This window comes from Ictidomys tridecemlineatus, chromosome 10 (assembly GCF_052094955.1).
Source record: "Ictidomys tridecemlineatus isolate mIctTri1 chromosome 10, mIctTri1.hap1, whole genome shotgun sequence".
NCBI lineage: Eukaryota > Metazoa > Chordata > Mammalia > Rodentia > Sciuridae > Ictidomys > Ictidomys tridecemlineatus.
The window spans coordinates 8,698,360-8,711,895 of record NC_135486.1 but is presented as its reverse complement, the minus strand read 5'-3'; the positions used below and the strand labels follow the sequence as shown (position 1 = coordinate 8,711,895).

Below are 13,536 nucleotides of genomic sequence, written 5' to 3'. Positions count from 1 at the left end.
TTCTCGTCTTTGCAAGAGGATGCAGGATACTTGCTTTGCTTTTGCAGACTACAGCAGCCCAGGGGAGGTTTGCTTGGAACAAAGGACTGGTCTGCTCCAAGTTAAATTTGGGTCTCAGTTTTTCAGGGTCACACCTAGAGGTCCCCAAATGAGTCTGACAAGACCGTCAGTTCTCAGGGAGAGAAGCAGCTCCTTGGGGTTGTGGGAGAGATGCCGAAGCTGATAGTCCCTTTATTGCACTGGAATTTGTGGAACCCTAAGAGTGAGCATTGGGGTGCAATACTGTTGGAACTCAGGAAGAGTTTTGGAGGCAACAGGAAGCCAGCCCAGGGTCTGGACACCTATCTTCACACCAGGCACCAGGCAACCAACTTGACATGTATTGTCTAACCGTACGGCAACTGGAATATGGCATCATTTGCTCCTTTTACAGAAGTGGCCATCAAGTCCCAGTGAGACCCATTCCTGCAGGTGTCAGAGCTGGAGATCGAACTGAAGCTTGACTCCAAACCCCGTATTCTTCCCAGTACCTCACTTCCCCTGTCTGTGTTTTAATTTTCCAATCTGTAAACCTTTCAGCTATTTCTATACTCGTAAACTCCAGAAGGGCAGCTTGAAATCAACCCTCCTCCCTTTGCTTGATGTTCAGACCCGATTTTGTTCTCTTCCATTTTAATCACTTGAGGATTATCCCTGGTTTTCTCCTACTGGGGTTCCCTTTGCTTTGTTTTGGAGCCTGTGATATTAGTTGGCTCATTTCCAAGTTTCTGGAACCCTTGGATGGTCATGGGGTATCACAAAGTGTATCGATGTCTAATTTCCAAGTAAAACCCTCCAACCAGACCAAGGAATTTGCTGGGACAGACCAAAAAGCCAGGGGCAGAAACAGAGCTCACTCAAATGTGAGGCAGAGGGTCAGGAAGCGTGGGGTCTCGCCACAAAGATTTTTAAAATTCCAGGTGCACCACAGAGGCACATTACCGGGCGTGATGTTGGTGATGTCTGTCTGTTTGTAGAGATTGATGCCCCCAAGAATTTACGAGTCGGCTCCCGCACAGCAACCAGCCTTGACCTTGAGTGGGATAACAGCGAGGCAGAAGTTCAGGAATACAAGGTCGTCTACAGCACCTTGGCTGGGGAGCAATACCATGAGGTGCTGGTCCCCAAAAGCATTGGTCCAACCACCAGAGCCACCCTCACAGGTAAGTGCTGTCTCTTGGGGGCACAATGGTTGCTCAGCCTACACCCTCACAGCTCTCTCTCGGGCCACTCTGCCCAAAGCCAACCCACTGAGCTACTCTCATCCCTTCCCTGAACCTCTGCAGGGACCTCCTCTTCAGGCTCATCCAATCCATCAAAATGGGAGGGTCTTTCCAAAATACTTTCTTGGTGATGCCAACTCATTGTGCATACCTTTGGATGGTCATGGGGTAACACAAAGTGTATCGATATCTAATTTCCAAGTAAAACCCTCCTGAGGTAACACAAAGTGTTTGCCCATTGCTCTCAGGGCACACTAAAGCCCTAAGCATGGCTGGCCTGCCCTGCCCAGTCCCCTGCCTTCTCAAGTCCCGCCCCCTCCCCATCCCCTTGTGCCCTCTCTGCTCCTGGCCCATGGGTCTGGGAGTCCCTTGGACGTGCTGTCCTTCCTGCCGTGGTGCTCTGCTCTGCTCTTAGTCCATGCTGGCTTTCCCTCCCGCCCCCAGTTCACATGCCACTTTGTAAGAAGCCAGATCATGCTGTCCAGCTCGCTCTCAGCACGGCTCAAGATGCCTCTGACCTGTGGGCACGACTCTTTGACAGCTGAGCTTCTCCCTAGACCTGGCGCTCCAGGGAAGATGGACCACATTTTCTTTTTCCCATCATTGAATCCCCAGGGTCCATTACGGTATCTAGAATATTCTAGGTCCTAGAGCAGTATTTCTTGAAGGGATGAGTGAATGAAGCTGCAAAAGTTTACTCTGATTGGAACATAGAGTGTGAGAGGCCAGTGACAGGGTGAGAGCCTGGTCATCCTTATATACCCTGTAAAAACTCGGGTTTATTCTAGAGGGCCATGAGGAGCCATTGAGGGTTGTAAATAAGGTGATGTAATTACTGCCGTATGCAGAGAAGGTCAAGGGCAGAGGCTGGTCAGGAGACCATGCTGGGGTTAAACAAGAGAAGTGGTGGTGTGGACTAAGGCAGTGCCCACTGCCCACCACACCTGGCTGGAGAACAGTGCTGACTCCTGTTGGGCCCTTCAGCACACCCATCCAAGAGAGCCTGCTGCCACACCTTGCCCAGGGAGGGCGACTGCAAACCCAGGGCCTGGGTCCTGATGAAGGCATTGCTGAGCGGTCCTGGCCCGGGCTGCCCGAGGGCTCCCAGACAGTCTGTTGACTGGTCTTGGCTTCCTGCAGAAGTGTCTGCCATCTTCCTAGTCAAAAGTTACCCAGCAAAGAGTGGACCTCAAACCAGGGCGGCACAATCAAAGCTGTTTTCCTCCTGAGCTGAAATCCCAGACCTCCTGGCCACAGTGATAGCTTCTTTCATCTTCGCAGAAACCTCATGAGATGGTCCTGTTAGCAACCCCACTTTATAGATGAGGAAACGGAGGCCCTGGGAATCTGGACACTTGCCAGGTTCACAGAGCTAGCAAGTCCGCAGCTGTGAGTGGACTGGTCTGTGAGTGGACTCGGTTTCTGAGTCCCGGTCCGAAGGTTCTCCTCCCACCGCTGCTGCTTCCCACAAACAAGCCAAATGTGAGGGACGGTCCGGATTCAAATGCCACAGGCTCTAAGGGATGGTAAATTATTATGAGTAGTGGGTTTAGGTAGGTTAGTATGTTGTGCTAGAGTGGGGCTGACGAAAAATCACACACACAAATATACACACACACACACTCACACAGTGTCACACGATTATCTCAGGGAGCTCACAGCTGAGGAGATTTACGAAGGCAAGTGTCTTAATGTGATTTAAGGAAGGTAAGGAAACCAAGTCAAGGACATGCTACAGGCTGAGACTCCAGCTACGAAGATCACTTGCTCTCTTGCAGCAGTATCTGGAGGAAGAAAAGGAAGGGCCCCAAGGAGAAAGAGGGGAGGGAGCCGTGTGATCTGACCTCCAAGCGGCAGAGCTTTCTCCCTCCAGCCCTGCTTGTACCCCAAAGAGGAAATCTTTGCAGCCCCCAAGGTCTCCGGAGACCCTGGGCCCGGTGACACATTTGGAGCCCAGGCTTTGGACTTAAATCCAAGCTCACCCCTTCCTGCGGGTGATTTGAGCCACCAGCAAGACCTCTCGGCCTGTGTTCCTCCCTCTGTAAAGCAGGGCTCCCACCACTCACCTCCCAGGGTCACCATGAATCTTCCAGGGGGTCCCGTGTGTAGGGAGTTCAGGGAAGAGCTGCTAACACGGAGCGTCAGAAGCCATTGGGAAGTTTGTACTGTTCTTCTCCTCCACAGAGCTCAGCCAGGGACCCATGACAGCCTGGTCCCCTCTGGGCACACACGCAGCTCCCTCTATTCCCACAAAATACCACCGATGGCCCTTGGACTGCAGAGGCCTTGCCCACGTTGGCCCTTTGCTGTGGGATCCGGGCCTTCCCCGACTCTGTGGGCTCTGAGTCATTCCAAGGACTGCAGCAGCACACCCCCTAATCCCCCTTCACAGACCTTGCCCTTTGCCACACGGAGCCCAGCTGGGCGCAGCACCAGACATCTTCCCCACCATTCTCTGAGCAGTTCCCTCTGGAGTATGAACTTGTTTCTGAACAACAGACGCAGTGTCTGCCGTGATAGCCCCCTGCTCTGATGGCTCCTTGTCTTAAAGATGAGTCCGTTTTTGGCTCAGCCTCTTAGGTGGGTTGGTGTACCACACCTGGAGTTGGCCTGTAAACCACACCTGGAGTTCCAAAGGGTCCCTGTGTGTTCTCCAAGGCACCTCCAGGTTAGAACTTGGCACGGGGGCTGTGGTCACCACTCTGATGCCTGGGTAGCAGCACAAGACAATCAGCCCTCACGGAAGACTCCTAGTGGACAGAGGAAGGGGATAGAGACCCAGCCAAGAAAGGAGGTCTGGGCCCCTGGCTGAAAGGTGGTCAGGAGGCACCTCTCTGCCTGGGACTGGTACAAGTCGTCAACACCACTCTGGTTACTGCACCTGCCGTGACTCCTCTGTGGGTCATCCAGGAGGCAGGTGTGGCTACCATGTTTACCTGGAAGGCAGAGGAGTGTGCCCCCGGCCACCTGTGCTCTCTCCCCAGGCCTCCCTCATGCACAGAGGCCACCCTTGAGGGTCCCCAGGACCAAGAGAACAAGGAGATATGAACTGGCCTGTAAGCCCTCTCGAGGGCCTTGCCAACAGCCACCTGACCAGCCAGCAAGTGGCTCACCGGAAAAGCCACCAACAGGCTCAGAAACCCAGGGCCTCAGTCCCTTTAGACATCGCAATACAACACAGGACTGCAAGGAAAGAAGACTTAGGGCCAGCCACATGTGACACACTCACTCACACGTACACAGACACACACACATTCACACAACCACTCACACACACATTCTCAAATACACAAATCACAAAGGCACAGGCACAGCTGCACTCACACCCCACCTGCACTCACACTCACATACATGTACCATGCACACACACATGCAATCACATGCCTTGTGCACACGTGCGTGCTGGTGTGTGCAGGCGTGTCTTTATCAGGTGATGTGATCGGCCACCTTCCAGGCCTCTGGTGGCCAGGGGAAGTGGATGCAGGCCCACATCCCGGTAGGTGTATCACTCTCCATGTTCACTCAGGCCCTGGTGGGGTGGTGGTGACATGGTGAGGTCCTCAAGGTGCAGAGGCAGGAGACCATGCTTGTCCATGGGAGGATCTTCTTCGAGGAACTCCCGTCCCCTTGCCAGCCAGGCCCTCGGGCTCCCCTGCACCCTGTCTGCACTTCCTCATGGCGGCACACAAATACCACATCAGCACCAGGCCCTCAGTGCCCTGTGGGCTCTCCTGAGAGGGGTCAGGGTGCTGGGCCTGAAACCAGGGCCAGAGTGTGTTCAGCCACCTCTGGGTGAGGTCACAGTGACCCCAAGTGGTCACTTTGGTGAGGCACCCTCTAAACACAAGGTCGTTTCTGGGGCTTCGGGGGCAGGACAGTGGGAGTGGGCTGCAGAGACCCAAGCAGAAGAGGAAGGCGTCCACACACCTCCTCATGGAGTTGGGACCTGGGGCGCCTGTCCCTTCTAGTGTTAAAAGCCTTGGGAAAGGGGCCCAGGAGAAAAGTCAGCCGGGGATGTCTCAGCTTCTGCTTTGGCTTCTTCAGCAAGGAGCACTTGTTTAGAGCAAGCCCTTGTCTATAGAAATGGGGTGTGCCTGCAGGATGGGGGGATGAGCCATGATCCTCATTAATTTCTCTGGCAACAAGAAAGTTCCCTCTGAGAATGCTTGGTATTGCTATTCTTCTTTGCATGTATGGGTTTAGAATCAGGATGGAGTGGACAGCTCCTCTTGATACTTGAACATCATTTATACCCCAAAGAGCAAGGGATGTCCTCCAAAGCCTGCCTCATCTGGGGAGACCTGCAGAAACACCTTCTTATGCAAGAACCTTGGGAGCTTAGCTCTCCATTTAACCAAAAAGTAGACCCTTGCCTACCTGGTGAGGTTTCAGGGGCTGTCAGAAGACCCCCCTGTCTTCAAGTATCTCTCCATCTATGAAATCTCTAGTTTTCCCAAATTACACCACTGGGAAATTTGCCTGTGGTGGGGTCTGATATTAGGTTCATGAATGATTTTAATAGATCTACTTTGGCACATGCTCTTCTCTCTGCCTAGAATGCTCTCCCCAGCCAACTGGCCACAAGACCCTTCAAAACCCAGTGCAGACATCCTCTCTTGGAAATCTCCCTACCACCATGGGCACTATGCTACTTCTGCTTCATATATATTTTTCCACTATACTGCATGCTGAAAAAAAATAAGATCCTTTATCTTAAAGACCTAAGATTACAGTAAAGAGACAGACATGAAAACTAACAATAACCACTGAAAACATAATTGCTATTGAAACTAATAAACCAACTGCAAACTCCTTTGGGACAGGGTTCTCAGTTTGTCCCTCTTTGTGTAGGCAGGAATCCAGTGTGCTAGGGCCAACTCAATCCCTGTCCCCAGAGAGGGGACTTGAGCTTCAGCCCAGGGATTTGGGAGATGGAAGGGTTCATATTTCTTCATGCTCACCTGAGCCCAACCAAGGCGGCAGTCCACAAGCACCTCACTCATGCTTTTGCTGAGCAAGAGACAGCATTGACCGTTCTCAGGCCTCCTTTCCCCGGAACCACCCTGTTTTCCCCACTAGCAGCAGCAAGTGTGCAAGGAGGCTTCCTAAACAGGAGGGGAGGTGTTCTGCCTGTATGTCACCATAGCCCTTGCAGCGCAGGTGAGCTTTGCTCCTCTCGTTGCTCTCAGCCCTAACTTACCTATTACTGCTGACCCTGCCCCATTTTGACCCCCAGAGAACTCTATTTCCTTCCTCCACCTAGCTTTCAGGCCCAACTCCAGCCTGTACTGATCCCATACCCCTCTGCAGTGGCTCTTAGCAGCCCACAGTGTGGTACCCCATCACTCTCAAATTCCAAGTCACTTTGTCTAGTCCCCACTGCCAACCTATTACACTCTTAGGGACAGGGACCAGAAAGAACAAGGGGCTTGGTTTCTAAACCTGGCTTTCTCCAACACCAGCTTTGTGATCTTAATCAGGAATGGGCTTTTCAGAGCCCCTTGCTCATGAGCAGAATCCTCCCAGCAGAGCCACAGGAGAATTAAATAAGGTGCCGTGTGTGATCTCCAAGAAGTTGCAATTATAGCCGTGTTTGTTGCCATCAGAGACCCAAAACCTCTTCATTTTTCACCCTTTCTTCCCTCCCTCCCTTTCTTCTTCATTATACTTGTAGATTACCTTTTGCATGTAGCTCAGTGCTTGGCCTCTCATGGGTACTCAGTAAATAATTAATTTGCTTTTTCAGTTCAGATTCTTTTGATTCCCGGAAGGGCAAGGGCAGTGACCATTCAGCTTGCTGGTATCCCCAGCCCACAGCCTTGTGCCTGCCACAAAGGATGACCTCAATAGTATTTGTCAAGCAGATGACCTGTATGCCTGAGGGGTTCAGAGAAGCACAGGAAGGTGTGTGGGGAGAGCTGGGAACATGTCGACCTCCAGCCGGAACACGGGAAAGACTATAAGGGATGGAGCACGGTGGCTTCCCATGAGATAAATTTTCTGAGCTTTGGTTGAGAAAGAGAACAGACCATTTATGTGCTGCCACTTGCAGGAGATGGATGGAAAGATAAAGAAAGCGTTGATGGAGAGCTAAGGGTTCTTTAAAGTAAGAAATCCCTAGGGGTCCTGGGAGCGCTGATGGAGGTGTCCTGGGTCTGTCTCCTGTACACATTTTCTTTTCCAGCAGAACTGCATCTTACTTGCTGGCAAAGAGCAACAATTCAGTGATAGCGCAGGAAGAAAGCTGCGAACAATCAAAGGCAGGCAACAGGCACACACCTAGAAGCGAGTCCCACTCCCCATTCCCGAGGCAGGAGACCTGGGAGGGAGTGCTTTCAATTCTGCTCTGCCATTTTCTGGGAGAAGACGATTCTGTTGTAAATTATTGAACATTTCATTTAAGCTTCATAAATAAGAAACTCGGATGGAAACGTTGCATGTTAGATCCGTTTGGCAACATATAATTTCTGTCTTTCTCCCTCAATCTGTCACCCTTCATCTACCGCCGAGAATTTCTACTTCATTATAGGCAATTGAAGGTCTCAATCAGTTGCCTGAGAAGAGTAGTTTATGTCCCAAAGGTAATCTAATTTCTCCAACCAAGGAGGTACCTGGGACTCACTGAACCTATTGACAGAAGTAAATGTGGGCTTTGAAAGGACCCGGGGTGTTGCAGTCCCTGCTCCATCTAGAGACAGGTGCGTCCTGAGCCAGGGCAAGCTCCACACTGACCCCTCGACTCTGAATCTTTGGTTCCCGACAGAGTCGACAGGTTAAGCCTGAGCAACCTGGCAACCACAGGTGTACCGAGGACCCTCCTGTGCCTGCCTAGGGTACTTTATATAGCTCCAAGACCACCTACCCCAAAGGACTCAAAATCCTGGAGTAGTTTTCTTTGCTAGATAATAATAACACTGGCTACTGTCACTACGGGCCAGGTGCTTAATCCTCACATAGATGATCTTGGTATTATTCCTATTCTACAGAAGTTGAGACCTTAAGGTGGTGAGAATTCAGCTGTACCCTGTGGAAGGTGGCAGACCTCCATATAGAACAGTGCGTCAGAATTCAACTTGACCTCCACTTTAGAGACACACCTGACAGATTAGAGAAAGAAAGAACTAAGGGTTAGGAAAGTGGTCGAGCTGGTTCAGAAGTTGATCCTAATGCCTTCCAGACTGCATTCTTTCCATTCCTTCCAGGGAACGTGGCCAATGCCACCAGGTAGTTTCCTCCACACGCACCATGGAGGTGTGTAGAGTGTAGCCTGTACCAAAGCTGCTGTTGGAGGGGTCTGGTTACCATGCAGCCTTCCCCTTGACTAAACCAAGCCATTTGTTAAAGGAGGATGGCTCAAAGCATCCCCTGACTGACCTCAGGAATCTCAGGGCGGTCACAGCTGCCCTGGGAATCCAGTGAGTCTGGCAGCAGGAGATGGTGGGAGTGGAGGAGTGCTTCTCAATTCTCCTGAAAGCCCTGCACTCTCAGGCCAAAAAGTCTGGGAGTCATGGTTTCTAACTCATCATAGACTTCCTCTGTGCCTCAATTTCTTTTTATTAAAAAAAAAAGGTATCCTGAGTTGAATACCATTCTCTGAAAATGCATGTCCACCAGAACCTGGAGATGTGACCTCATTTGGAAACATGGCCTCTGGAGACGTAATCTAGTTAACATGAGGTCCTACTGGATTAGTGCAGGCCCTAAACCCCATGAGACTGTTGTTCTTGTCTGAGGAGAAGTCACACACACACACACAGAATGCCATGGGACCCAGAGGCGGAGGGAGCGGTATTCAGAGGTCCTCCAAAGAATGCATTGCCAGAGAGAGGTGCAGCAGGAGCCCCTACAGAGCCTTGCCAGAGAGAGGTGCAGCAGGAGCCCCTACAGAGCCTTCAGAGGGAGCACGGCCCTGCTGACCCTTGACTTCACACTTCCAGAACTTTCTGTAGTTTTAAGTAACCTGTTTGCAGGAATTTATAACAAGAGCCTCAGGAAACTAATATAGATGGAGAAAGCACAGCCCTCCCACCTCCCTCTCAAGGAGGTGGGGAGGCTCCAGGACACATTCAATTCTGAAAAGCACGAGTTGTGTTATATAAACGCAGGATAGCATTATAATAATCCATGGTTCTGGAGAGCCCACACAAGGTCCCACAAAGAGCTTAGCGGGACGCGGAGTGAACTTTGGAGGTTCCAGGGGTGATCATTTGATTTTGTTGCATTTTTCTGCAATCACAGTCATGATAAATGGGAATGAGTCTGACCCCTGTGGTGGTAGATGGAATAATGGTCACGAGATGTCCACGTTCCAATCCCGAGCACTTGTGAACATGTCATCTTACACGGCAAGAAGGGCTTTGTGGACGTGGTGAATCGAAGATCTTGAGACGGGCAAGTTTTCCTGTACTGACCAGATGGATGCAGGGAGGTTGGAGTCAGAGCAGATGTGACAGTGGAAACCGAGTTCAGAAAGAGAGAGAGAGAGAGAGAGAGAGAGAGAGCCAATAATGCTAAGCTGCTGGGCTTGATGAAGGATCAGGGGGCCGTGAGCCAAGGAGTGCAGGCAGCCTCTTGAAACTGAGATAGGCAGACAAGTGGCTCCTCCCACGAGCCCCCAGAAGGAGCGGCCCTGCTGCACCCTGTGGGTCTTCAGCTCTCCTGGACCAGGAGATCATAAATGGGTGAAGTTGTGGTAATTAGTAAAACACCAACACACCAGTCCAACAAGCTGGTCTGAAAACGAATGTGCCAGAGGGTAGGAAGAGACCCCAGAGAATTCTGGGAACCCGGACACCATCCTTAATATAAAGCCCAGAAGGATGCCCTGAGAGGCACACTCCCTGTGGTCAGACAGTTCTGGCATTTCGTCACCTCCAGGAGCTACCAGAAGGGGCTCTAAAGTGGGATCCATAGTGTTAAGCACTCTGGGCCTGCATTGCTGCATTGCTGATGTTGGGGGGAGCCTACTCTCCCCCAGTTTATGATTTAAGCAAGAAACCCCTTCACGAGTTCTAGCCAACGTGAGACTCTAAGTACAGAGGGAGACCTTCTAGAGGTGACCACACCTCTGGAGGTCACAGACAAGGGCAGCCTCATTGCCTGTCCAAGACCAGCAGCAAGAAGGAAGCTTTGCACTGGCCGGTTCATTCTGTTGGCTTGGTACGGATTTCCTGAGCAGTAAAATGAGATTTACTAGGTAAAATTAGGAGCAGACTCAAGGAGGACGAAAGGTAAGATCTGAACAGGAGCCTGAGCTCATCTTCCTTCGCTCCAACCTTCCCACGCCCTACCCCCAACACACGCACACTAATGTTTGCTTGTGCCTCTGCTGATAGATCTGATACCTGGCACCGAGTATGGAGTCGGAATATCTGCCATCATGAACTCCCAACAAAGCGTGCCGGCCACCATGAATGCCAGGACAGGTGAGTAGGAGGGTGGTGCTGCGGGAGGCTAGGCAGCCCTGCAAGCCTGTAGAGCCATCGAGAACAGGGCCCTGGTGACAGTTATCAACCTAGTGACAACAGCCACTCGATGTCCAATTCTAACATCAGACATGCAAGACAGAGTCCTACTCTCCCCATCATGAACCTGTGCTTGCTCCTCCAGGCCTGAAAGGCTGCCCCGAGCAGTGCAGAGCCAAGGTGGAAAACCCCAGGTAGGTAGGTGCCACTGCAGCTCCATTTCTATCTAGAACACCCACAGCAGGCAGAACAGGGCAGCTGCAGTCTGAGTCAAAAGACATTCCCTCCAAGAGGTCACTGGCATGGAGGTCTAAACTTGGAAATAACCTATAAAATTCAAAGGTAGTAGAAAAATCCACTAGAGACCCTTGCTGCTGTGGAGCCAGAAGTTTTGCTTCTAAATCCTGAAGAAATCTCAGAGTTCCTCCAGGAGCTTAGGTACGAAACAGCCTGGGCAGGACTGGGCTGGGGATTTGGGACCCACTCCTGTTCCCGAGGTTCAGCGTAGCACAGACAACCTCACTGCCACAGCCCGAGGACGAGGCTCTCCAGGAGTGCTCAGATCTGGCCACCTGTTAGCCAAGTCAGAGTGACTCAGGGACAAATGGGAGAGCCAAGGGAAGCTACCACTGCCAGGAATGGGGTACCCCTACTGGGCAGCGGCTCCTGTTGGCCTGCCGAGAGGCTGTCAGGGTTGGCCTACTGAGAAAGGCAGAGTGAAAATTAATATGAAGAACTTAAAAAAACAGCAGCCAGCTTTGTCCCAGAGGTGGATGTATTCCAGTGGCGTTGGAGCTGATATTACCTTTCTGCAGATTGTCTATCTCTTTGCCAAGACATTGGCCATCTTTCAAAAAGAAACTGCTTAACAAAAACTGAGACAAGTATCAGCAATGACAAGCTGAGGCTCACGGTCAGCAGGCCTGCTGATAGCTGGGAAACACCCAGGGTAGTCCAGGGAAGACTGGTCATCCTGAGGAGCCTGTATAAAATAAGCCACTTATGTTGATCCACAGAACTGGACAGCCCCCGAGACCTCATGGTGACAGCCTCCTCCGAGACCTCCATCTCCCTCATTTGGACCAAGGCCAGTGGCCCCATTGACCACTACCGAATTACCTTTACCCCCTCCTCTGGGATTGCCTCAGAAGTCACCGTGCCCAAGGACAGAACCTCGTATACACTGACAGATCTGGAGCCTGGGGCAGAGTACATCATCTCCATCACCGCGGAGAGGGGTCGGCAGCAGAGCCTGGAGTCCACTGTGGACGCCTTCACAGGTACCGGGGCAGCAGAAGTCCCAGCCAGGTTCAGGGATCCATGAATCTTAGTGGCAAGAAGGTCCTCTAAGCTGTCCACCCTTCCAAAGCCCCGTTGCCTTCAGAGAAAGAGAGACGGGTTGAAAAAGAAGACATGGAGGAAAAATCAACAAGTATGTCAAGACAGGATGGTTAGGAGTAAAGGGGAGGGGGGCAGGGATGCCACATGCCTGGAAATTGGTGTCTGTTTCCTATGAGCTGATCCTCTCCATCTTTCCCTGACCACACTCAGTCAGTGGGCACTCTGAGGACCCATGGATCACATTAAGTCCCTTCCAGGATGGAGTTCAAGTCCTGGACCAGTACCAAAGAGTTTTCTGGTTCTTATCAGAACTAACTCTTCAGTGTTCAGTTTGGGAAAGGAAGGGTGGACAGCACTAGAGTGTGGGGAAGTGGAGCCCTTAGGAAGGACGGGAGCAGATGCTTGCAGTCAAGTGGCTCTTCTGACCCCACGGTCCCCACCTCATGTGTGTTTCAGAACCATCCGCCTTCTGTGTTTTGCAGGCTTCCGCCCCATCTCCCACTTGCACTTTTCTCATGTGACCTCCTCCAGTGTCAACATCACCTGGAGTGACCCGTCCCCCCCAGCAGACAGACTCATTTTGAACTACAGCCCCCGGGATGAAGAGGAGGAGATGATGGAGGTCTCCTTAGATGCCACCAAGAGACACGCCGTCCTGAAGGGTCTGCAGCCAGCCACCGAGTATATCGTGAACCTGGTGGCTGTCCATGGCACAGTGACCTCAGAGCCCATCGTGGGCTCCATCACCACAGGTGAGGCTGAAAGACTGGGCAGCCGTGGGTGAAATTCAATAAAATTTCAAAAGGCGACAGGGTGGGCCTCTACAGCTAAAGAGGGTCGGTGAGCCATCCTGGAACTGTTACTTCTTCCAGTTTTGCGTTACATGATAAGATGGGAAGCTCCTGTTTGGAAGGTAGGATAGACACAATGTCCTGAGGAGGTCAAGGCTTGAATGCACTGGTCTACAGATCTACCTCTCCAGTAGAAAGCCCTGGAGAAAGCTAGTCTCCCCCAAGGAACCTCCACAGTGAAGAGACACCTGTTCCTGGTCGGGAGAGCCACCTCTCAACTTCCCAATAAGGCCACTGGTGCAGATGATGCTTCCTCAGAATCACACAGAAGGGACATGCAATCATGCAGGGCTGACCTGACACTCAGGTGGACTCACACATTGTTTGGGAACACAGGCACACTGAGACCCTCTGGACACAAGTCCACCTCATCATTCCCAAATGCAATTCCAAATATGAGGTGTTCTGGTAGTTTCCTACATTACTGACAAGAACTCACAAACTGGACGAGTGGGTTAAACACTCAGCTGATTTGACCTTGCAATTTCTTAGCAGTCAAAAACATAAAAGTACCCAGCATAAATGAAACACAATTTAGGAAAGTGGATTTGTTCTGGACTTGTGCTCCAAAATCACTTTATAGTCAATAGGAAGTTTTTCCAAATAGAACCTAAGGTG

The 13,536-nt window shown here is 51.3% G+C and overlaps 1 protein-coding gene across 4 annotated transcripts in view; it reads left to right on the top strand.

The window, feature by feature from the left end:
* The window catches only part of Tnr (tenascin R), a 385,191-nt gene that overhangs the window by 329,957 nt on the left and 41,698 nt on the right, over positions 1 to 13,536 (top strand). For all 4 annotated transcript variants that reach the window (XM_021722635.3, XM_021722634.3, XM_078022361.1 and 1 more), the window contains 4 exons: positions 1,017 to 1,202; positions 10,598 to 10,687; positions 11,743 to 12,006; positions 12,550 to 12,819. In XM_021722635.3, coding sequence (XP_021578310.2) covers positions 1,017 to 1,202; positions 10,598 to 10,687; positions 11,743 to 12,006; positions 12,550 to 12,819 — 810 coding nt within the window. The remainder of the gene's footprint in view (positions 1 to 1,016; positions 1,203 to 10,597; positions 10,688 to 11,742; positions 12,007 to 12,549; positions 12,820 to 13,536) is intronic.